This window comes from Pelophylax lessonae, assembly GCF_965119305.1.
Source record: "Pelophylax lessonae genome assembly, chromosome: 3".
NCBI classification, from domain to species: Eukaryota; Metazoa; Chordata; class Amphibia; order Anura; family Ranidae; genus Pelophylax; species Pelophylax lessonae.
In genome coordinates this window covers 113145879-113168980 of record NC_138770.1, presented here as the reverse complement: position 1 = coordinate 113168980, position 23102 = coordinate 113145879, and the positions used below count along the sequence as shown (strand labels likewise).

The 23102-nt window shown below is 44.1% G+C and overlaps 1 protein-coding gene across 1 annotated transcript in view; it reads left to right on the top strand.

The window, feature by feature from the left end:
- The window catches only part of TNFRSF21 (TNF receptor superfamily member 21), a 179043-nt gene that overhangs the window by 99853 nt on the left and 56088 nt on the right, over positions 1-23102 (top strand). Inside the window, exon 4 of the mRNA XM_082251677.1 lies at positions 9890-10155. Within this exon, the coding sequence (XP_082107803.1) occupies positions 9890-10155 (266 nt within the window). The remainder of the gene's footprint in view (positions 1-9889; positions 10156-23102) is intronic.

Below are 23102 nucleotides of genomic sequence, written 5' to 3'. Positions count from 1 at the left end.
AGGCTGCCGTAATAATTTTTCTTCTGTGGTCTCCACTGTGAGCTCCTCTTTAAGGCATGCTCAGTAAAAGATTGTAGCGAAAGTATGTGAGTGTGTTTTACAGACTCTACTTTAACTTAAAACAGTGTAAGGTTATCTATATATTGTATATACAGTACACTGAACTAGAGACATCCCGAAACCAAGTAACTGGTGCATCCAAAAATTGAAATTGGCTGTTGGTTTCTTGAGGGTACCTGTCATCAGCAGTGTGCCCCCTCTGGCTGGCAGCTTCTTAGTACAACCATAGTGGACGGTCAAATGCTTTCCGCCAAAGCGTGACATTCAGCCAGAGCCAGCCAATCAGATCGAAACACAGATTCAGGCTTTTGATGGATAGCACATGTCCAACCGTTGCAGCTGTGTTCAATACTGGCAGCTGAATGGAGCCTGACACTACTGACAGGTGAGTATTCGGTTTTTGTCGAAGTGTATAAGGTTTTTGGCAAGTGTTAGCCCAGAGAAGCCTTTTTCAACCTCTTCAACACAGAGCAACCGTTGAAATAATTTTCCAGTCTCAGGGAACCCCTGCTACAAAATATATCTACAATTAAAAAGGGGATTCACTCCAGAGATAAAACGAGAATTCTCACACTCTACAAGATTCTGGTCTGGCCACTCTTGAGTATACCATTCCGGGAATGGGCACCGTCCTCGGGGGAAGTACGTGCTGGAACTGGAGAGAGTCCAGAGATGGGCAACAAAGCGAATAAAGGGACTGGAGGGCTTCAACTATGAGGAAAAGACTACAAGCATTAAACTTATTCTCTCTGGAGAGGAGATGCTTGAGAGGGATATGATATCACTGTACAAATACTGTACTGGTGATCCTAGCATAGGGCAGTGTTTCTCAACCCTTTTTCAGTCGAGGCACACCCCTAAACTATGGACAGTCTCGAGGCACCCTTTAAAATTGTGGACAGTCTTGAGGCATCCCATCCTAAAATGTAAAAACTATTCTAATAGTTTTACCTAATGCAGCAACACACACGTAGGACGCCCAATGTTAGGGGTACAAGTTGGTACTGACTAGTATTCCAATGTTTCTCTTTTTCCTCAGTTTTTCTCTATTGCTTAGCTAATGTGACCTCAAAACTCGTGGAGAGAAGCAGGGGAGGGTCAAACAAGCATGCTACACAGGCAACTGACACCCTCCTTATTAACTGATGTCATTCATCGTTAGCAGGTCGGCAGCTAGAGGGTCGTAATGGTGGACAATGAAAACCTGTGACTTTGTGTAACTAAAAGACAGACTTCATCCACACGCTGCCTTGTATACAATTTCTGAGAAATTTTTGAGGCATTTTGCTGAGGCACCCCCGAGGAAACCTCAAGGCACACCAGGGTGCCTGGGCACCCTGATTGAAAAAGGCTGGCATAGGGAACAAACTTTTCAGAGAAAGGGAATTTAAAGACATGCGGCCATTCACTAAAATTAGAAGAGAAGTGGTTAATATTCAAACTGCATAAAGGGTTCATTACTGTCAGAGCAGTAAGGATGCGGAATTCTCTTCCACAAGCAGTGGTATCAGCAGGGAGCATCGATAGTTTCAAAAAAATATTAGATGGGCACCTTAACGATCACAACATATAGGGGTATACAATGTTCTATTGACATAAACATTTATATACACACACGCATCATTGGTTGAACTGGATGGACTGGTGTTTTTTTTTTTTTTTTTTTCAACCTCACTAACTATTTAACTCATGATATATTATTAGTGTGATGGTCATTGAGAAGAATTACCCCCTTTCAGATGGCTTAAAAGATCAATGGTGTCAGTGGGAACTCATCTGAGAGGCAAAATTTGCTTAAGCATCTCCTGGCAACCTCTGGAAGAACCCTAGGGTTACATGGAACCCTGATTAAGAAACCCTGGCCTAGCGGATGGGGTTTTATTTACCAACACAATTTAGGTGTGTCTTAAAGAAATGCAGATGGGACACAAAACTCAGTCCCAGATTCTGTATAAAATTAAACCAAATGCTTTTGTCTTTAGATTCGCTAAAATAAACTTTTCTATTGAGCATATCTAAACCTGAAACAAAATTATAATGTAAAGGAGTTTAGCAGTTCTTGCCCTTTTTTCCTTTTGTTTTCATCTGATGATCCTATACTGTTCCTGGGTGACTACGCTCACTACTCCACTGTATCTATGGTAGGAGCTTTAAATGTCACCTTGGCTGGACTTCCACAGGTCTGCCTTTGTTCATCACCCTTCCATGAAGGACTGTCGGACTAGTAGTTTGCACGTGGTAGATAAAGACACTACATTTCTGGCAAGGTATACATGTATTTTCTGTACTGGCTGAAATTTTTATAAGCCCACAAAATGAAAACGAATGCAGAAACCACATCTAAAGACTGGCAAGCTGACACTTGTATATAAACTTTTATCATAATATTCAATGAAAAGTAAGCAACACAATATGTTATACTCCTAAAATCTTCGTTATTTCAGATCCATCAAGATGGTGGAAAATCCAATACACAAATGTTGACGCGTTTCAGCCCTGATGGGCCTAAATCCTAACAAGACTAAAGCCCATGAGGAGTAAAACACGTGAATGCTTGTGTATTTGATTTTCTCCTGCCTCGATGGATCTGAAATAAAGATCATGTTTTGAGTATGGCATACCGTGTTGCTAACTTTTTGTTGGAAGATTAACAGTTTGCGTGGCTGTGGTCTGAGCACAAGGTATGGTTAATTCAACAAGATTATATGATGGAACAAGTTGTAACATCACATTTCTGCGTTCGAGAATTTCATAATAGCGGCTTTGTGCCGGAAAATCTTTTAGGCAGACATCAAACCTCCACTGTGAGGCAATTACAGGAAATCCCTATACACCCAAATGTTCGTGGACACCTAACCATCACACTTGAGTTCCTCCATACCAAACTCATCACACCGGGGTTTATTTACTAAAGCTGGAGAGTGCAAAATCAGTCTCACTACTGCATAGAAACCAATCTGCTTCTAACCTCAGCTTGTTTAATTATGCTTTGACAAGAAGGCCTCATGCACACACAGCGTTTTTTACAGTTGCTTTTAGGAGCCTCAGGCGTTGTTTTTTTTTTTGCAGCTTAAAAACACCCCTCTGTTATTCTATGGCCTCATGTACACAGGCGTTTAGGAGCCGCAAGTGGCATAGACCATTCAAGCTGCAAAAAAAAACCCCAGGGTTAAGCCGCATCAAGCATTTTTTTTTTTTTGCCATGTCAAAATCAATGGTTCCTTTTATGAGTGCCCATTGATCTGAATGAAAGTCTCATCCAAGTCAGATCATGATGATAGGACTTGTGGTGCGACTTGTGCTCTGAGGATCTTATAGGGGAACCCCACGCCAAAACGAAAAAAAAATATGTGGGGTCCCTCCCAAGATCCATACCAGGCCCTTTTGAGTCTTGTATGGATCTTGAAAGGAAACCCCACGCTAAAATGAGGTGGGGGGAGCGGAGCCCCCCTCCAAAATCCATACCAGACCCTTATCTGAGCATGCAGCCTGACCCCCCCCCCCAGACCATACCAGGCCACACACCCTCAACATGGGGGGATGGGTGCTTTGGGGCAGGGTGAGCTCTGCACCCCCCACCCCAATGCACCTTGTCCCCTTGTTGATGGGGGCAGGGCCTCTTCCTGACAACCCTGGGTGGGGGTCTGCGGGCAGGGGGCTTATCAGAATCTGGAAGCTCCCCCTTTACAAGGGGGCCACCAGATCCCGCCCCCCATGTGAATGAGTATAGGGTACATTGTACCCCTACCTATTCACCCCAAAAAAAGGCAGTGTAATGTAAATAAACACAAGAGACTGTTTTGAGAAGTCCTTTATTAAAAATCTTCCTCTGATCTTCTCCTTCCAGTGTTTTCCCTCCGGTGTTCTTCCTCTGGTCTTCTCTGCCGCTGACCCGGCCCTCCTCTGACATTGTCTCCCATGCTAATGCTAGCTCTGCTCTCTGCCGCTTCTTTTATAGCTATGGGGCCTGGCCATCCGGTGATGTCACCAGTAGACCCCACCCCTTCTGATCATCCCCTCCCCTCTCCTGACCCGTGGGGCTGCATGCTCTGATAAGAGCCTAGTGTGGATTTTGGGGGTGACCCCACACCATTTTTTTCTTTTACGTGGGGGTTCCCCTTATAATCCATACCAAACCAAAGGGTCTGGTATGGACTTTGGGGGTAGGGGGGGCATGGGGCATTAGGCGTGGGGTTCCCTTTCAAGATCCTCATCATGATCTGACTTGGATGCGACTTCTATTGAAATAAATGGGCTGAAAGTCAAATAAAAGACGGCTCTCGTGGGGAACCATTGATTTTGAATAGAGGCAGAGAAATGGTGCTAAAAGCTAACACGGCTAAACGCGGATTAACGCCAATGGAAAAAGCTACTAAAAATGTGTTTACAGCTGCTTTTTTCCTGGCGTTGATCGTGGCTTTGCAGTTCATTTTTTTTTAATGCCCTGTGTTAGAGCTGCACGATTAATCGTAACAGAATTGAGATCGCAATTCACTCCCCCTGACGATCTTAACATGACACTTGCTCAATTCTTTACATAGCTGTGAGGGAGCAGCTTTCAAAAAAAAAAAAAAAAAAGCCTCCTGCAAAAGCCTATCAGCATTAGTCTCCCACTGAACTGTAAACACAAATGATTACATTGTATCTTTTCTTTCCCTCTGCTGGAGGAAGGAAGTTTAACCTCTTAAAGACTAAACCTTTTTCCTACACTTGTTGCTTGCAAGTTAAATCAGTTTATTTTTCCTAGAAAAGTAGTTAGAACCCCCAAACATTTATATATTTTTTTTTTTTAGCAGAGACCCTGCAGAATAAAATGGTGATTGTTGTTGTAAATTTTTATGTCATACTGTATTTGCGCAGCAGTCTTTCAAACGCAATTAATACACTTTAATGAATAAAATAAAACCAAACCGTAAAGTTATCCCAATTTTTTTTATAATGTAAAAGAGGTTACACAGAGAATCGTGAGAGAATCGTGATCTTTATTCCAAGCAAAAAAATTGTGATTCTCATTTTGGCCAGAATCGTGCAGCTCTACCCTGTGTGCATGAGGCCTAAAACCTGGAAGCTGATTGGTTTCTATGCCAAAGTAAGCCTGATTTTGCACTCCTCCAGCTTTAGTAAATGGAGCTGGTTTTGTGAACCTAAATTGGATAGTTAGAAGGGGTGTCTACATCTTTTGGCCATATAGTGTATGGTGATGTCTCTTAAGCTGGATACACACTATACAACTTTTGTTGGTAGACCTTCAACTATGTTGTGCAAGGGCCTGATTGATGATTGCATACAAATTTAAAGTGTTTAGGTCTGACCTCATATTATATGGTTTTGGTAAGTCTAAAGGAAAAAATCTAAAGAAAATTGTATAGTGTGTATCCAGCTTTGGTTGCTTACCCTTGTGTCCATATATCAGATCTGATGCTCATAGAGCCCATCAAACTTGTAGGAGCTGCGTCTGCAAGGTCCCACTTGTTGCCCGCCTAGGCAAGCCATTAACTTATTTTACCAAATACTTTTTAAATCCCTCTACCCACCATGAAATGCCTACAAAGGTGAATTACAGGACAGGACCACTTTTTCCCTTGACAGATATGCAAACTGAGCTCCAAATGAGGCATCGGCTTTCAGAGTTACGCTTACTGAGTTCCCCCATTCCTAGTAAACACCTGTCCCTGACCCACTAGGATAACTTTCGTCTTTTTCTATGGATATTTCTTGGTTGTGCTGAACTCAGCAGCCATTAAAGGACAGCGCTTTGTCAGGACGATGGTTTAGTGAAGCTTGAGCCAGATTCTTTACTCTTTCTTCATAAAGTGAATAGATGGAGGGTATGGAGTCAGATTTTTCCATGCTCAGCATTTATTTTAAAAGCAGGTACAGCCTGTCCTGTCCCAGGTTCAGAGCGACTCTAAGACACGTTCCTGCCTCTCTGTAAGAAATGAAGATCTTCAGTTCTGTACAGAGATGCCCAATGGTATAGATTCATCTGTTCCGTCTGCATAGAAATGAACATCTTTATTTTAGGATTAATGGCCAGCCAGTGGAAACATATTTTTGAAGCTAGGTAATTATTGAAGAATATTCTAGAATCCCAGAATGTTTAGAGGCACAATATTATCCAAATTAGTGGATTAAAAAGGTGATGTTTGCAAAAGTTGTTCCTCCGTATTGACATCAATATAATTCAACAAAATACCAACCCTGCTGTCACATTCTTTTGTTCACAATCACATTAAGGCTACTGTAAAACAATAGAAATACGGTGTACTTCGTGTGCATACACAGGAAGATTATCCGCAAAAAAAGATTATCTCTGGATTTGTTTTTGGATTAAGATGACTGAGTGACCAGTGTGACTGTAAATATGGGTCTGTGTTACCGGTATTCATTATGACTGGAGAATAGACGCTTGGTAAAACATCATCCATATTTAGAAAGTAATAACCGCGCTAATGGTACAGGAGAACAGCAGCAACTTCAAGTGTGACCACACCCCAAGCAATATTTCTATAAAAAGTCGCGCTAACTTGAGTAATGGAAAATAAAGTCCATAAAGTCCATATAAATCAGGAACACAGTGTCCAAACAAGCTCCCTATGGGTATACGCTTACCAGAGCTGGTAAATCAAAAGGCAGGTTCTCAGAAGCTAATCTCGTCCCTTTGATAGTAGACTGGAACCAATATCTCGCGTAGACACAGTGTAGAGATATGTTTGCCAATGTGAATGGAAAATCCTAAATAAGTGTCTTCTATGTAGATAACCACCACCAATATCACTCGCCTCTTACCAGATAAAAATCAGATTGAGCCAAATAAAGCAAGAGAGTCAAGTATGACAGGACGCCAGCCTTCACCAATAAGATTAGCCTCTTACCCTAAGGGGATGGTAAATGAGCCTATGGGAATGATGAGCTTCACGGAACCTGCAGTGGACTCCAGGGCGAGTGACTCCAATATAGCCAGGGTAATCACCACCTGTTGCTCGGCTCTGCTGTTATCGGTGACCTCCCCTCCGCGGCTGCTGCTTCCTCCTGCCTCTCGTCACTGGGAGTGACGAGAGGCAGGAGGAAGCAGCAGCCGTGGAGGGGAGGTCACCGATAACCGCAGAGCCGAGCAACAGGTGGTGATTACCCTGGCTATATTGGAGTCACTCGCCCTGGAGTCCACTGCAGGTTCCGTGAAGCTCATCATTCCCATAGGCTCATTTACCATCCCCTTAGGGTAAGAGGCTAATCTTATTGGTGAAGGCTGGCGTCCTGTCATACTTGACTCTCTTGCTTTATTTGGCTCAATCTGATTTTTATCTGGTAAGAGGCGAGTGATATTGGTGGTGGTTATCTACATAGAAGACACTTATTTAGGATTTTCCATTCACATTGGCAAACATATCTCTACACTGTGTCTACGCGAGATATTGGTTCCAGTCTACTATCAAAGGGACGAGATTAGCTTCTGAGAACCTGCCTTTTGATTTACCAGCTCTGGTAAGCGTATACCCATAGGGAGCTTGTTTGGACACTGTGTTCCTGATTTATATGGACTTTATGGACTTTATTTTCCATTACTCAAGTTAGCGCGACTTTTTATAGAAATCATCCATATTTAGCCAGTTTCACACGGGCTTCAGCATGCTTTTATGAAACTTTCTGAAGGCTTGTGGCAAACTTAGAGCAGCTTTTTCTAAGCTTTTGGGAAACTCCAGTCAAAAATCAAATTTTGCCTATATAAATAGTATGTTAAATATCTTTATCTTTGATATTATTCATTATCTGCCTAGCTGTTTGTGTAGCTTAGAAAGTCTTATCTAAGCTACACAAACGGCTTCTTCCTGTTCTTCACCTACAATGCGATCTACCTTTTTATCTGAATTTGCTAAGCTTTCACTTCCTGAAAAGGTTGTCGGTCTTTCTTAAGCTTCGTACACACGCACCGATTGTTGGCCGTAAATTTTCGGCCAACGTCCGATCGGCCGATTGTCGGCTTGTTAGTATGATGCTTCCGACAACCGACTGCGACTTTTCGGCTGAACAAAATCTGGTGTGCAGGCTATAAAATTTTTGTTGGCCGACAGCAGAACGGACGATTGTTCCTCAGTCAGTACCAGATTTCGGCCGACAAAAATGTGATGATCAAGACTGGGCATGCTCAGAGAAGAAAAAACACACGAAAAGTAGACCAGAACATGACATCACTTCTGCAGTTGGTTGTTGTTGGCCGACAAAATTCGTGTGCAGTCTAGAGCACATTTCAACTAACACAACAACACTGGACAAAAGACGGCCGATCGGTCGGCCAACAATCGGTGCGTGTACGAGGCTTTAGACAGACATGCCTAGACCTGCCCAGCCCCACCCCCATCCTTCCTATCCTTTACAAAACATGATCCCCCTCCTGTCTTCATAGCCTCGTTTAGGCTAGCAGCTTCTCCTGAGAGGGAGAGGGGCGCAATATATGAAAGAAATAAGGTACAAAGGAGAATTTTTGAAAGTTTAGAAGGCTACAGATTGATTTTTATTGCTCATTACATGCGAGTAATGAGTTTTAGGCTCCATTCACATATAGGCGTCTCATGTCGCGGACAAAATTTTCTCGATTCTGCCCACTATCTCGAATCATTGCAAATCGTGGGACACCCGTGAAAAGAAGTTCTTGTACTTTTTTGGGCGATTCGGTACGGTACGGCGGCGCTTTTCCACTGCATGGAACCGAACGGTAAGGCTCTCAAAACAGTACCACCTCGATTGTGGTTCCAAGAGGTACCATACCCGTTACCATATCCCACAATCCTTTGCATGCAGTCACTACTAGCCACTGATTGGTCAGAGAATCCCACCCACCCCGTTGTTATCCCACCCACTTAACTTTAGTACTACTTTAGTGGAAAAGCAAACCGTACCGTACCGAACCGTTCCAACACCGTACCATGCGGTACCTGCAGTGGAAAAGCAAACGGGGCCAAGCAGGGCCGAGTAGAGCCGAGCCGGTACTTGCAGTGGAAAAGTGCCATTAGAGACTTTAAACACTTCAACAAAGCTCTGCAAATGCTTTTGTAAAAGCTTGCTGTTCACACTGCTCTTATACAAACTGAAGCCTGTGTTTAACAGGCTTTCGTATCCAGTTGAATGTGACTAACTACTACTAGTTCTCCCTGAAAATAAGAGGTGTCCATCTCCAGCTGGCCTAAATAATCTCTTTGTCACTTAGAGCCCATTCACACATCTGTTTTAACTTGCAAGCTGGTGTCGCTTCTGTGCAAGCGGTTGGAAGCAGTGATTTGTGTTGTAACAATGTTGGACATTGTTTAACTTTTTTTTTTTTTTTTTTTTTAAAACTTTGATTCATTCACGTCGGTATGCCACAGCAGAGTTGCTTTGAACAGCGTGGACATCCAGTGAGCGCCTGTGCGTTGTGAAATAATGAAGCATGTCTGCGGTTTTCCGCACTGCACATCACATCAGCGTTGCAGTGTGAATGGGGCACATGGAGAATAATTTTCTGTTTTTCATTGAAGACCATTGATCCAATGTGGAAAAACGCTAATCCCTGCACAGTGTGCATGGGTCCATAGAAAATCAAAGCAAACGGTCTGCAGCTTACCCATGTTCTACTGTGCTTCCACTACATTCATTCATGGCTGGCAAAGCATGACTCCTGTAATGGAACCCTATGTAAACTTTAATATGAGTGACCCTACTGAGAAAAAAAATTAAATAAAATGTACAAAATGAATGGTTAAAAATCTTATTGCATAAGAAGTATTTTTATTTGTACAATACGTTTAGGCATTCCAAGCTTGATGGCACTAACGAAGTTCTCTTACCTTTGCAGGAATTGACATTCTTAAGCTGGTGGCAGCTCAGGTTGGCAGCCAGTGGCAAGATATCTACCAGTTCTTGTGTAATGCCAATGAGAACGAAGTGGCAGTCTTTTCCAATGGTTACACTGCAGATCACGAGCGGGCCTACGCAGCCTTACAGCACTGGACCATCCGAGGCCCTGAAGCCAGCCTGGCAAAACTTATCAGTGCTTTACGCCAGCACCGGCGCAATGATGTGGTGGAGAAGATCCGTGGCCTCATGGAGGATACTGTACAGGTAGGGTATTACTTCTATTTCATAGTTACACTGGGCAAGCTTTTTGATCTTTCCTTTTTTTTTTTCATATTTCTTGAATTCCAACGATACATTCGCATTTCTAGATTAGATTGGCTGGACCCTGAATCCTACATTATATTGTACGGCCAATATAAATTTGTCATTCCAATAAGCTATTCAAATGGCTCGGTGCAATGATTGCGTCCTAAGTTCCTGTCTTTTAGTACACAAGTTGTTTGCATGTAACACTGTTTACTGGCTGACTAGTTACTTCAAAGTTGCAAATGGTCTGGGTAAAAAGATTGCGTCTTAAAAGGTTGCAATTTTTGTATAGCATTATGGTTTACTGACCAATGGGGAGTCATGTTAGGACAACTTTAGGAGGAGAAATTGAACTTTGCATGGAACTCTGGCTGGTTATTTCTCAGAATATACTGAACTGTTTTCATGTGTTTGTCACCTCTGTTTATGCATTTTCATCCTATATTCAGTTTATTTGCCCAGGTTTACTTTTAGGCCTCCTTCACATAGGTGCTTACCCACATACACTAGATTTCAGCGGCAGCAATGGAATAAAGCTGTGCTAATGCCCTGTTCACACAAGGCCATGACATGCATGCTTTGTACACAGTGTGAGTTCGGGGACCCGCCCCTTTATGTCATATTGGAAGACAGCGACTTTGTCCGTGCTGCTGTGTGTCCCAGTAGACTACAATAAGATGCTGACACGGGGATGCATGCAACACGTGTGCATCCCTGTGCCAGGAAAAAATGCCCCTGCTTGGGACATGCATGGTATTGTCCCGTGTGAATGGGGTCTAGTAGTAGCAGCCAAAAAAAATATATAATGTAGGCGTAATCCAAGGCATGAACAGCCAGACTGAAGTCAGACAGACAGACCTCTATCCATGACATGAGCAAACACATACACCTGTTGATCAAGCATTAGCTGGAAGCTTGGAGTTCCCATTATAGGTAATTAATGGAGGTCAGGTGGCGTACAAAGAGAGGTTTAAGTGGGTTTTTGTCTTTTTATAGCTAAATGCGTTTTCTGCATTAAGGTAAAATGCACCCCACTACTTGTCCTTCCCTCTGCCGCAAACCCTTAGACCGGGTTCACAAATATGCGGCCGCAGGTTTGTGCCTGGGGCCCAGTGTGTCCCTGTTCACTGGTTTAGGTGTGAATCGGGTCCGAATTTTTGCCTGAATTCGCACCTGAATCAGGCAAGAATCCACACAGGACCCTTTTCCAATGCAGTCCACAGCTGCCCCAAACCTGTGTAAACCAGCTCCATTGAGAGACAGTCAGACTTTCCTGTCTGGGGGCACTGCGGGGAAACTGGCATCCTGTTGGCATATGTGTGGACCCAGCCTTACCTGACTCCTCCTCACCATCCTGCACTGTCCCCACCAGCAGCCCCGCTCTCCCCTTCCTGGATTTACAGGCTTCATGAAGATTAGTGGGAGCTAAAGGGCTTTGACTGTTGTCAGGCAAACCCTGTGAAGGAGGATTGAGGGGGGCGGGGGGGCGTGACTGAGCCATGCTGTGTTTGCACACCACCCAGCTTGGAGAGCTTGGCTTCATGGGTGCCCCCATAACACACCGCTTGCTTTGGGGGCACTCGGACGAGAGCAGGAGCAAGAGAGCACCAGCATGGAACGACCAAGGAAGAGGTAAGGGACTGCTCTATGCAATATCACTGCTTAGAGCAGGTAAGTATATTAAGTTTTTTATTTTAATAAAAAAAAAAAAAAAACTTTGACTTTACTGTCACTTTAGGGTTACAAATTTGCACGTAGAAATTTATAGTGGCCTTAAAGCGGAGTTTACCCAAAAGTGGAACTTCTGCTTTAAGGCCTCCTGACCCCCTGACACACCCCCCCCCCCCCCCCCCCCCACAATCTTCTGGTCCCAGTACACTGCCCGTCCACTCAAGACACGCAGCATGACTCGCGCATGCCCAGTGCACACCCGACTGAGAAGCCGCAAGCTGTCGCAGCCTGGTGCTCACGCTAGAGATGCCGGCGCTGCGCGTAGAAGACGGAGAGAACCGAGGCCGCATCGCTGGATCATGGGACAGGTGAGTGTTAAGTCAGCAGCTACACTTTTTGTAGCTGCTGACTTTTAATAAACACAAAAACGGGTGGAACTCAATTTTGAATGTAATGATAAAATGATCATAAAACAATATTTTTTATTGCAACAAAACAAAAAGATGAATGTGGCTGAATTTAAATAAAATTTCCCAGCTTCCAGACCAATTTCATTAAAAGCAATTTGTTTCTTGATTCCCCTGCTCCTTTCATGGTATGGTTAAATATTTGGTTATTTTGCTGTAATGATCTTTTATATACCAACAGCAATTCTCATTCTGGGTTTCCCCTTCTATCATTACTGCTGCTCCCTGGCACTTTATCAAACCTCTATCTCTATGTAACCAGTGACATATTTATATCAATATTCCAAGCATTGTGTTTTATTTCAGTGTAGTTTGTTCCTGGCACGCTGACATTGAATTCGATATCATGTGATATGTTATCTTACTACCTGCTGAAGCTATTGACATATTACTAAGCCAAACACGCTTTTCTTTATTCAAGGGTTTTTCATAATTCTGTAGACCAATATGGTGTTTTTTACACTTTCACAATCACAGATGCATAGATTTGGTGAGAAATGTTTTTACTTTTTTTTTTTTTTTTTTTTGCATTTTAAATTGTCTTCCATTTTTAAACCAAAAAATAAGTTGCGCAAAAAGTCACTACTTATTAAAAAATGATTTCTCAGTGAAAGCTGCACTCACAGAATGTCCACATAAACATTATACATATTAATAATAACGTGTTGCTCTATCAATTTAAAGTGCATACATTTAATCAAGTCAGAAATTCAAATATGTCAAAAACTGTTAAAAACATTCATAAATAATCCAGTAAAGTCATCAGAAAAAAAAGTTTTTGTGCAAAAAGTTATTTTATACTTGGGTATCAACAAAAATCCATATTTCAGTGTGGATAACAAAATCTCACACCCAAAAGTGCACACCCAGCTCTCAAGCGGCTTGCTAGCTACTCTGACCCCAAGATGGTGGTCTGGCTGCACTTTATCCCAGTATCCCCATAGGATGGATGGATATCAGGAGGCAAGATTCCGCGATGGGTTACCATACGACCAGGAGGTTCAACAGTGGGCTCAGCAAAAGGGAGAGACAATGATCTCCAGAGGGTGTGTGACTTCTATTTTTGTTTCCTCTTTTGATTTTTTTTTTTTTCTTTTCTGGTTGGATGAGCACTGATCACAATATGTGATCACATGTGAAATAACCTCATCCCTTTATTCTGCAAATAATTTTTTGGCTGTAGTCGGGCTTTAATAAATTCCTGCCATTGCAAAAAAAAAATCTCCCTTTAGAGGATTATACCCAGCTCCGAATTGATTTGTTTGATCCATATACACTTTATATTATAAATATTCATAAATAGTTTTTAAAAATAACAATCTGTATCATAGCCAAATATACAGTATATCTGAAAAGTGCTACTGCTTAGAAAAAGTGCTGGTAATGGGAAAACTAAGTGCTTTCAAAAACGAGAATACTGCATGTTTATTACCCCCCGAAGTTTAACAAAGATCATTATATAACAAAAAACATTTCCACTCCGGAAAATCTATAGTTCATTAAATGAAAAAAAAAAAAATATATATATATATATATATATATATATATATATATATATATATATTATCTAAAACCATGGCCAGGTGACAGGCTGGGTCCCAATTCTTCTTTGTGTGTAGGGTTCTTCTTGCAGTGTCCGAATTGCTTTCTATTGACATAGACACTGTCCATTGGCTTTCAAGAGAGTCCACCATAGGGCCTTCACAGGTCTTGTATAGTAGTAAAGCATTGGTGTCATGACGTCACAAAAATAGGGCTGCCAACAAACTGGTTGGCTGCACAGAGAGCAGCAACTAACAAACTCCTTATTAGAGAAGAGCATAGACAGAGTGACATTTTATACATCAAGGTGTTTGCAGTTTCACAGTAAAAAGTGATGTCAAATTCCATAATATTACGAGGAAATTATACCAACTGATGAACAGGTGTACATACAGCAGGAACAGCAGTCTGAAAAAAAAAAGAAAAACTATCATATCTAATTTCCACAACTTGTGCCACCACCCAGGACAATTATTGGATATACACCATATTGACAAAAGTGCTGGGAGGCCTACCTTTACACACACATAAACTTTAATGGCGTCTTAGTCCGTAGGGTTCTATATTCAGTTGGCCCACTCTTTGCAGCTTTAACAGCTTCAACTCTTCTAGGAAGGCTGTCCACAAGGTTTAGGAGCGTGTCTATGGGAATGTTTGACCATTCTTCCAAAAGTGCATTTGTGAGGTTAGGCACTGGCTTGCAGTCTCCGCTCTAATTCGTCCCAAAGGTGTTCTGTCGGGTTGAGGTCAGGACTCTATGCAGGCCAGTCAAGTTCCTCCACCCCAAACTCGCTCATCCATGTCTTTATGGATCTTGCTTTGTGCACTGGTCCAAATCATTTGGTGGAGGGGAAATTATGGTGTGGGGTTGTTTTTCAGGGGTTGGGCGTGGTCCCTTAGTTCTAATGAAGGGATCTCTTAGGCTACGTTCACATGTGGGCGCAGCATATCACAGGCAGAATCACCGCTATTCTGCCCGCGATCCGGAAATCATTGCAAATTGCGGGACGCCTGTGCGATGCCTGTGATTTGCAATGGCACCCCAAACGCTGTGCGATGTTGCCGCGACTTCCGCCTGTCGAACCGCGGTAACATCGCATAAACAGAATCGCGGGACGCATGACGCACAAAAGAAGCTCTTGTACCTTTTTTGGGCGTCATGCGTCCTGCGATTCTGGTTGCAGGATGTTACCACGATTCGGCAGGCGGAAATCGCGGCAACATTGCACAGCGTTTGGGGTGCCATTGCAAATCACGGGCATCGCTCAGGCGTCCCGCGATTTGCAATGATTTCCGCATCGCATGCAGAATCATGGTGATTCTGCCCGTGATCCGCTGCGCCCACATGTGAACGTAGCCTTAACGCTTCAGCATACTAATACATTTTGGACACTTTCATGCTCCTAACTTTGTGGGAACAGTTTGGGGATGGCCCCTTCCTGTACCAACATATCTGTGCACCAGTGCACAAAGCAAGCTCCATAAAGACATGGATGAGCGAGTTTGGGGCGAAGTTAAGCACATTTGGGGCATGGCCTGGCGGGGTCCAGACTGAGACTGCCACTTGTCTACACACAGCAGGTTTTGTTTTGATGTTCAGCTCCTAGGATCTTCAGCTTTTATCTGTCACAGCCTCAGTTTGGCACTGAGATCTGAAGAAGAAATGTGCTATAGTGCTCATTTACCACACATTTACTAATACATTCATAAAAATATATTTTTATGATAATTATGATTATTATATATATTTTATGTGATAATTCATCCAAATGAATACTTTAAAACTTTTGATTGTTCAGAAAAGTAAAGAAAGAAACTATTTTTGTTTTTGCAGTTGCAACCATTCTTAAGGAATAGGATCTCTTCGCCTTAAAGCGCCTTGGGACTATTAATTGTCCTACTATTCACGTCATTTTTTCGAACGAGAACCACTTGTGACATCTATTGCAATCTGTATTTCTCTTTCGTTCATTGACTGACACAGCTCTTGATCTTCATAAACATTGGGTTATACTGCCATCTACAGGAGTAGGACACTAGGCAGAAAAATCATCTGGCTACACCTATGGGCAGTCTCAGGGGGTATACTCCCTCTCCCTGCTATAGGCACTCAGTTTTTTTGTCTGCCTAGTCAGGCGAAAGGACCTAGTACCTTAATGGGATCTCTGGTCCTGGCAATTTTTTTTTTTTTTTTTTTTAGATAGAAATGTTTTCTTCTGATCTTTTCTTGTGAGATCTGCAATCAACTGCCGGACTGGGCGACAGACTGTATAATCTAGATCAGTGTTTCTAAACTCCGGTCCCCAGGGCACACTAACAGGCCAGGTTTGCGAGAAAACTGAAATACATCACAGGTGATATCATCTGCTGCTCAGTGATTGCAGTATTCTAGTCTGCATCTCCCCAAGGTAATGCTTAAAATCTGGCCTGTTAGTGTGCCCTGAGGACCGGAGTTGAGAAACACTGATCTAGATCAAGTGGTCACCACAGTCTGGCCAACTCTGCACTGGAAGGTGGCTGGCCTGCGAGTTAAACGCCTTGCAAGGTCGCATACGACCGGGTCTCGGCCTGAGTCACAGCGTTCCTCTGACAGCCCCCCATTTTGATGGCAAGGGGTTCTGTCATGAGCGGTGCCTGCCCGATTCCTGGCCCCCCTCTCCCCCTGGATAGTTTTGGGGTGGACGTGGGCCCCTCCTTAAGACGGTCGGACCCCCGGGTTTCCCTCCTCCGGCACCCCACCTTTCATCTGTTCCCATCCCATCCCCCCCCCCCCTCCACAGCTGGGGCTGTGTGGGTGGTCTGGTCCAACTACTGGGGTGGGGGCTGGGCATTTTTCTGGGGACCGGGGGGGGGGGGTGCGACGCTGGTGACCTGATGATCGGCTGTGTGGGGGGGTTGTACATGGTGAGGGCTCTGGCCTGGGTCTGTCCTTGAGGCCTATGGATCCCTCCTGGGAGCCTTGTAGGGCCGAAATTTTGCTGTAGCCTCGGTGTGTGTGTCTATGCACGGCGGCCATGTTTGTGTAGTCTGTTGGCCATTTTGTTGTGGTTTGCCATTGAAAATAGAGGCGGCCATGACAGTGGAGCCTTGTTGGTGGCAATTTCAGCGGTGGAAGCCCCTCCTCATCCCCTGGTGCTGACTCCTGGATCTTTTCACTTCTTGATCTCACATGGAGTGCAGTCTGTCTTGGTGGCTGCAGGTGCCTGTTTCTGCTGGGTGGTGAGTCTGGTGGGCTTCTCTCCCTCTCTGCTGAGGATTGCTTAGTGCTTGTGCCAGACGACCAGGTGGTGCTGTCAGCGTGATGGGGGTTGTCTCTTTGCAGCGTGTTACACTTTTTGTGGGGTCCCCCTGGTGACTCCTCCGCTAGAGGATCACGGAATCCTCTAGCGGACGCCACAGACGCGCTGGTGGCCCCATGGGATCAGTAACGCCAGTATAGTCACTTTTGTTTTTTTTTATCCACAATGTTGACTTTGTATATCCAAAGTTGTTGAAAACATAAACTGGGGGGGGGGGGGGGGGCGCATTTGGAGCCTTTTTGTCATTGATGAGGTTATATAGATGAAAAATAATATATTCCATATGCTAAACAAGTCTTTTATTAAAGTAGATGTAAACCCTAGGCTGGATTCACATTGATCCCCATGCATAACAGCACATATGGTTAGGGACAGGAACAGAACGTTGTCACCCCATAAAAGCAGGAGGTGACTGAAAAAAGGACCTCCGAGGCAGGATTTGATTCATAAAATCTGCAGAAATTTAAAATAACTCTTGAAATCCCAGTAATAGGTTAAAGCTTACCGTATATGAGATTTCAGGTATTGGACTTGCGTGCCACCTCTTTGTCTCTCATTTTTTTGTCTCTTGTTATAGGTCTGTCTTTTCGTCCTCATTTTTTCCCCCAATGCTAAAGGCAATGACCGAGTTTCTAGATGCAGGCAATAAAAGGAAGGCTCGTCTGCGTTTTTATGGATGTCTCTCTCTGTGTGCTTCAAAAATGTTATTTTTCAGTCTGTTTCATCAGGCTGCCTGGGATTGATTTTAGAACAGGGCTGAAGATTAATCCTTCAGAATGGCATTTAAGAGCACACTGTGTTTGCGATGTGTATGGCAGCTGCTATTCACTTTATTAATGGCTGGTATTGGCGTGTAGGTGTGGCGTTCTTCATTAAACCTTAATTGCTTGGATATGTTGCTGCAGTCATGTCAACAAATGGTATTCAAGATTTGATTATAAAGAGGAAAAAATATATATTTTAATTTACTGAAGTGTGCTTTTCTACAGAATTAGAGAAGGCAGGACGCTTCAATAGGTAAGAAATAACATTTTTTTTGTCTGTGCCTATGTATAGGGGTGATGATCTGTCTCTAGATGCGAGAGTAAGTGCTGAATGTGCAGACTGCAATGGCTCCTGTCAGCCTATCATTGCTTGGTACAGGCTGAACGGCCGCAGCTTTTCACTGCAAGGCTCCCCTGACAGCACTTATTGCAGGTGTGTAAGGCTGTGCATCACTGAAGCCTCAATGCAAAGAGGAACAACCCCCCCCCCCCTCACACAACACCACAGGGAACACTGGGATTTCTAGTTTTCTGAAGACTTGTGCGTTATAGGGTTATGACATCCACATGTCTAAAAATCGCCAAACCATATCAAAACTACATTAAATTCAAATTTAAGAATGAATTAGTAGGTAGGTGTCTTCCATGAGTAGGAAATTCCACAAAGGGTTTTGCAGAAACACCCCGCTTCTTGAAGTAAGGGGGCAAGTCGAGGAAGTCCAACACCAAACAAGTGAAGGCACAGTTGTCTGGTCAAAGGCATGTGTTCACTTACCCTGGGGGCAGGTGTGGGAGTTAAAGCAAAGTGGCAATCAGTTACATTACTAGTAGGCTGAATGGACGTCAGGGTATTTAAACCAAATTTGGATGGTAAAGGGACCACATTTTCACAGAAAAGTCCACAGTTCTCAGAGCTTCCTAAAAAAATAAATGGATAAATAAAAAAAAGAAAAAAAAGCGAGAAACAGGCTATCTGGGCAATATGGATCTACACCATCACCACACTCAAACCATCTGAAGGCTAAAGAGTAGCTTATAACAGATGAAAAGAATGTAAATCTTGGATGCTCACAAAACATCCAGTGCCACTATACCTCCAAAGAGGGTGAGAATTTTTATTTATTTTTTTTACAAATATTGTTCATTGTTGGCACCTTAAGTGCCGGTTCACACTAGGTCGCTCCGACTTCGGGGGCGACCTGTGAAGTCCTGTGCACTGCGACTTCGACGCGACTTGCACGGACTTCATATAATGAATGTCTATGCAAGTCGCTCCGAGGTCGCCCCGAAGTAGTACAGGACCCTTTTTCTAAGTCGGAGCGACTTGTGTCGCTCCTATTAGAACGGGTCCTGTAGCACTGCATGGACCGCGACTTGTCAGGCGATAGTGTGATTGGACACTTAAAGTCCATCTTGTTTTCTTCCAACTTTTGACTCTATTAATAGGATGTTGGTGCTTCTGGCACTCATGTGTTTATCAAACTTCAATGACATCTGCACGTACTACAGATGCTAGTTTAGACAAGCGTGCCAATGATGCTAAAAATCAGCAAGATTAAGGCTTGGTTTGCAGGCGTGTTTATATGCTTAGTGAGTAGAGAAGCCAATTTATTGCACACAAACGAGGGACGTCTCTGCAACCCAGAAAACCTGATCCTTTGAGGTAAATCTTCACATCAGTGCCTCCCTCATAGCATCTGCATGCCTCTCCAGTACCAAGATCAAAAGAGCCAGCACCTCGATGTAGTGCAGTTAAACAATCTTTATTGTAGATGAAGCGGTACAAGGGAGATAAAGGCCGGCACAGGAATGTTGACGCGTTTCAGCCCTTATGAGTCTTACTCATAATGTAGTTATGACTAAGGCCTGGAAGGGCAGAAATGTCAGTGTTTCTGTGCTGGGTTTTTTCCCCCTGGTGCTGTTTGATCTGAAATATAACCTGTTTAACTGCACTGCATCAAGGTGCCAACTCTTTTGATCACAGCCTATTTATTGCAGTGGGCTGCCTTTCTGCGAAAAACAGAGAAAATAAGTCCCTGAGGCTGGGTTTCCCTGCATCCAATTGACATGACAGGAGAGGAGAGAGTGTCTGGCTCTGGAACTGAGTGCATTGCTGGCAAATAAACTGTTTTTTTTTTTTTTTTTTTAAGCCCGTAGCGTGTGCAACACACTTTAAAAGACTCCACCCGGTGCATAAAAAAGTGCACACACACAAAGTGAGAACACAAAAAAGCACAGGGTGTGCGACAACGTATGGTCTTCCCTCCGAAGAGGTAGGACCCGAAACCTCGATCCCCCGGGGCGCAAGACTCCTGACAGGGATATAAGGTACTCATGGTCTGTCTGGCCGAAACCAGACCGACCCCGTTCTTCAGGGGGACTGCCGAAACAGCCCCCACCGAGTACTAAGTGGGGCTCCCCCGAAGGGAGGCCCCATGAGAGAGGGCGAACTAAGCCAAAAGGCCATATCCACCCCCTCCCAAGACTTAAGGCTGGGCCCGAGGACCCACACACTCCAGTCGTGCAAAAAAAGAAAACAAAGGTGACAGTGCAGGTGACGGACTCCAAATAAAAAGACAGACAAACAGAAAGGTGGGGAAGGGGAGTGGGGAAAGTGCTTTGGTGCCATGTGGAGAACCAAGGCAGGCCTTCCAGCCGGAATAAAAAATTCCTCTGGTGCAAGCCAAAAGGCCTGTCCCAAGAGGCAGGTGTGAAAAAGATGTGCATAGTGCAGTGACCAAGGTGCCGAAAAAACTCACAGCGAGCTGCCCCTCACCAGTGAGAAATTAAGGCACCCCTGGGCTGCCACCCCAGGGGCACTTACACTACGGGCTTTTTCAATCTCAGCCCCCGGCCAGACCGAGTGTAGCCTATCCCCACCAGCAGACATCAGAACCTGGACGGCTTAGAGAGAGCTTACCTACAACTGGGGACAGGCCCGCCACCAAGCCAGATCAAAACCCAGGAGAGAAAGCCCTCCCTTCGCCATCCTGTTCCTCAGCCCATTACATCCAGGAGCAGTTCCACCGGGCTCACCCTCCAGACCGGCTTTCCCGCTCCCTTCAAACTGGTTAGGACAGTTCAACCCATTCAAAACAGAAGGCGGCGGGCCCCACATGCTTTCCCAGATGACCTACTTCCCATACCTCAATACTCAGAGCGCTCCGGGTTTCGGTCATACTGGTACTAGCTAAGGCCCATACCAACTGATAAGAACAGATACTACACTTGATCTTAGCCAAAAGGCCGAGAAGCTGGCAAATAAACTGGTATTTTTCTGTACTTGCAGGGCCTTCAATGTGTTACTAAACACACGACAGTAAAATCATTCTATATATGCAATAAAGCATGCTTGTTATACTCACTGTGAAACCTAAAGGGTTAATCCTCTGCATTGTGTAGAAAGGCTGTTTGATCCTGTAAGCACAGATCCTCCCCTCTTTGCATTGCCTCCAAAACCTGTCCAGATAAGACAGCTAGTGGAGTCAGTCTGCACATGCTCAGTTTGGCGTGTATTGCTAGAGTGCTTGTGATCAGGACAGGGCCTATCGGCACTGTCCAGACAGAGGGTCAGGGGTCCTGCAGCCTCATTGGACAATCATGGGAGATTGAAAACTCCTCCTAAAAGCTTTTACCAGACACTGATAGAAGTCACAAGACTGTTATATGCTGCTGATGAGAAAAGGTAATTAGCAGTTTATATTTACTAAAATAATTGTGTTTCGATGTTCTATGTATTGTGGGAGCCCAGATATAGTGAATGCAGGCTCCTGGGTTTAGTAACACTTAACCCACTTCCATACAGGGCAGTTACACCCCCTTCCTGCCCAGGCCAATTTTCAGCTTTCAGCGCTGTTGCATTTTGAATGACAATTGCGCGGTCATGCAAGGCTGTACCTAAACCAAATTTATGTCATTTTTTTCCCACAAATAGAGCTTTCTTTTGGTAGTATTTGATCACCGCAAGGTTTTTTCTTTTTTGCTAAACAAATAAAAAAAGACCGAAAAGTTTGAAAAAAAAAAACAAATTGTTATAACATTTTGTAAATAAGTTTTTCATGCACTAATGAGGCCGCACTGGCAAGCACTGATGGGGTGGCACTGATGATGAGACAATAATATGTAGCACTGATAGACGACACTGATAGATGACACTGATGGGCACTGATAGGCGGCACTGGTGGGTGGCACTGATAGATGGCAATGATGGGCAGCATTGATGAGGAGGGCACTAACATGCTCCATGAGCACTGATTGGCATCCCTGGTGGCTCTAGTGATATCCCCCAAGGGTGTGCACTGGTAAACAATGCTCTGATTACCAGCACAGACCCCCTCCTGTCAGGAGAGCCGCCGATCGGCTCTCCTCTACTCGCGCCTGTCAGTCGCGAACTGAGGAAAGCCGATCAACGGCACTTCCTATTTACTATGGGACCAGCTGTGATTGGTATAGAGCCTACGTCATAGGCTCTTTACCGGGATCGGAGATGCCAGCGGCCCCTGTCATTGCTGATCAGTGAAACACACTGCACTAGACTAAAGATTAAAAAACCGCACCACCGATCGCCACTCTGCCATATGATGCCCAGCCGGGATGGGAGAACCACTTTGCGGCCATTATTACTATATGACGGTCGGGAAGTGGTTAAAGAGAAAAACAAGGAAATGTGCATGCATTGCAGAGATGCTGCATGTTTTTTTTTTTTTTTTTTTTTTTTTCTCCTCACCTTGACAGACCCTATAAGAGTAGAAAACTCACGGACCGAACTAGAGGTGAGGCTTTTTCTGTGCTTCTGAAAATACCCGATAATAAAGGCATTCGTCACATCCATTTATTAACACTTTTTTTTTTTTTTTAATCCCCAGTGGATTTTTTTTTTAATCTTTAGTCTAGTTCTGCAGTTGCAACCAATCCACAGCGCTCGCACTCTACTTTCAATTGCATGGGCACTGCTGCCTGGAGACTGAACAGTTGGTTCTTGTGGAAGGCAGGAAGGTGCCCTCAGACAACCTCATCATACTGTGTTTCACTGATCAGCAATGACAGGGGCCGCAGGCTTATTCCTTTCAGTAGAGACCAAGGACGATACAAGTCTTGAAACTGCAGCCTACAGAAGATTTTGGCCAGCCTGGCTGTGTTGATTTGCTCAGGATGCATTTCCA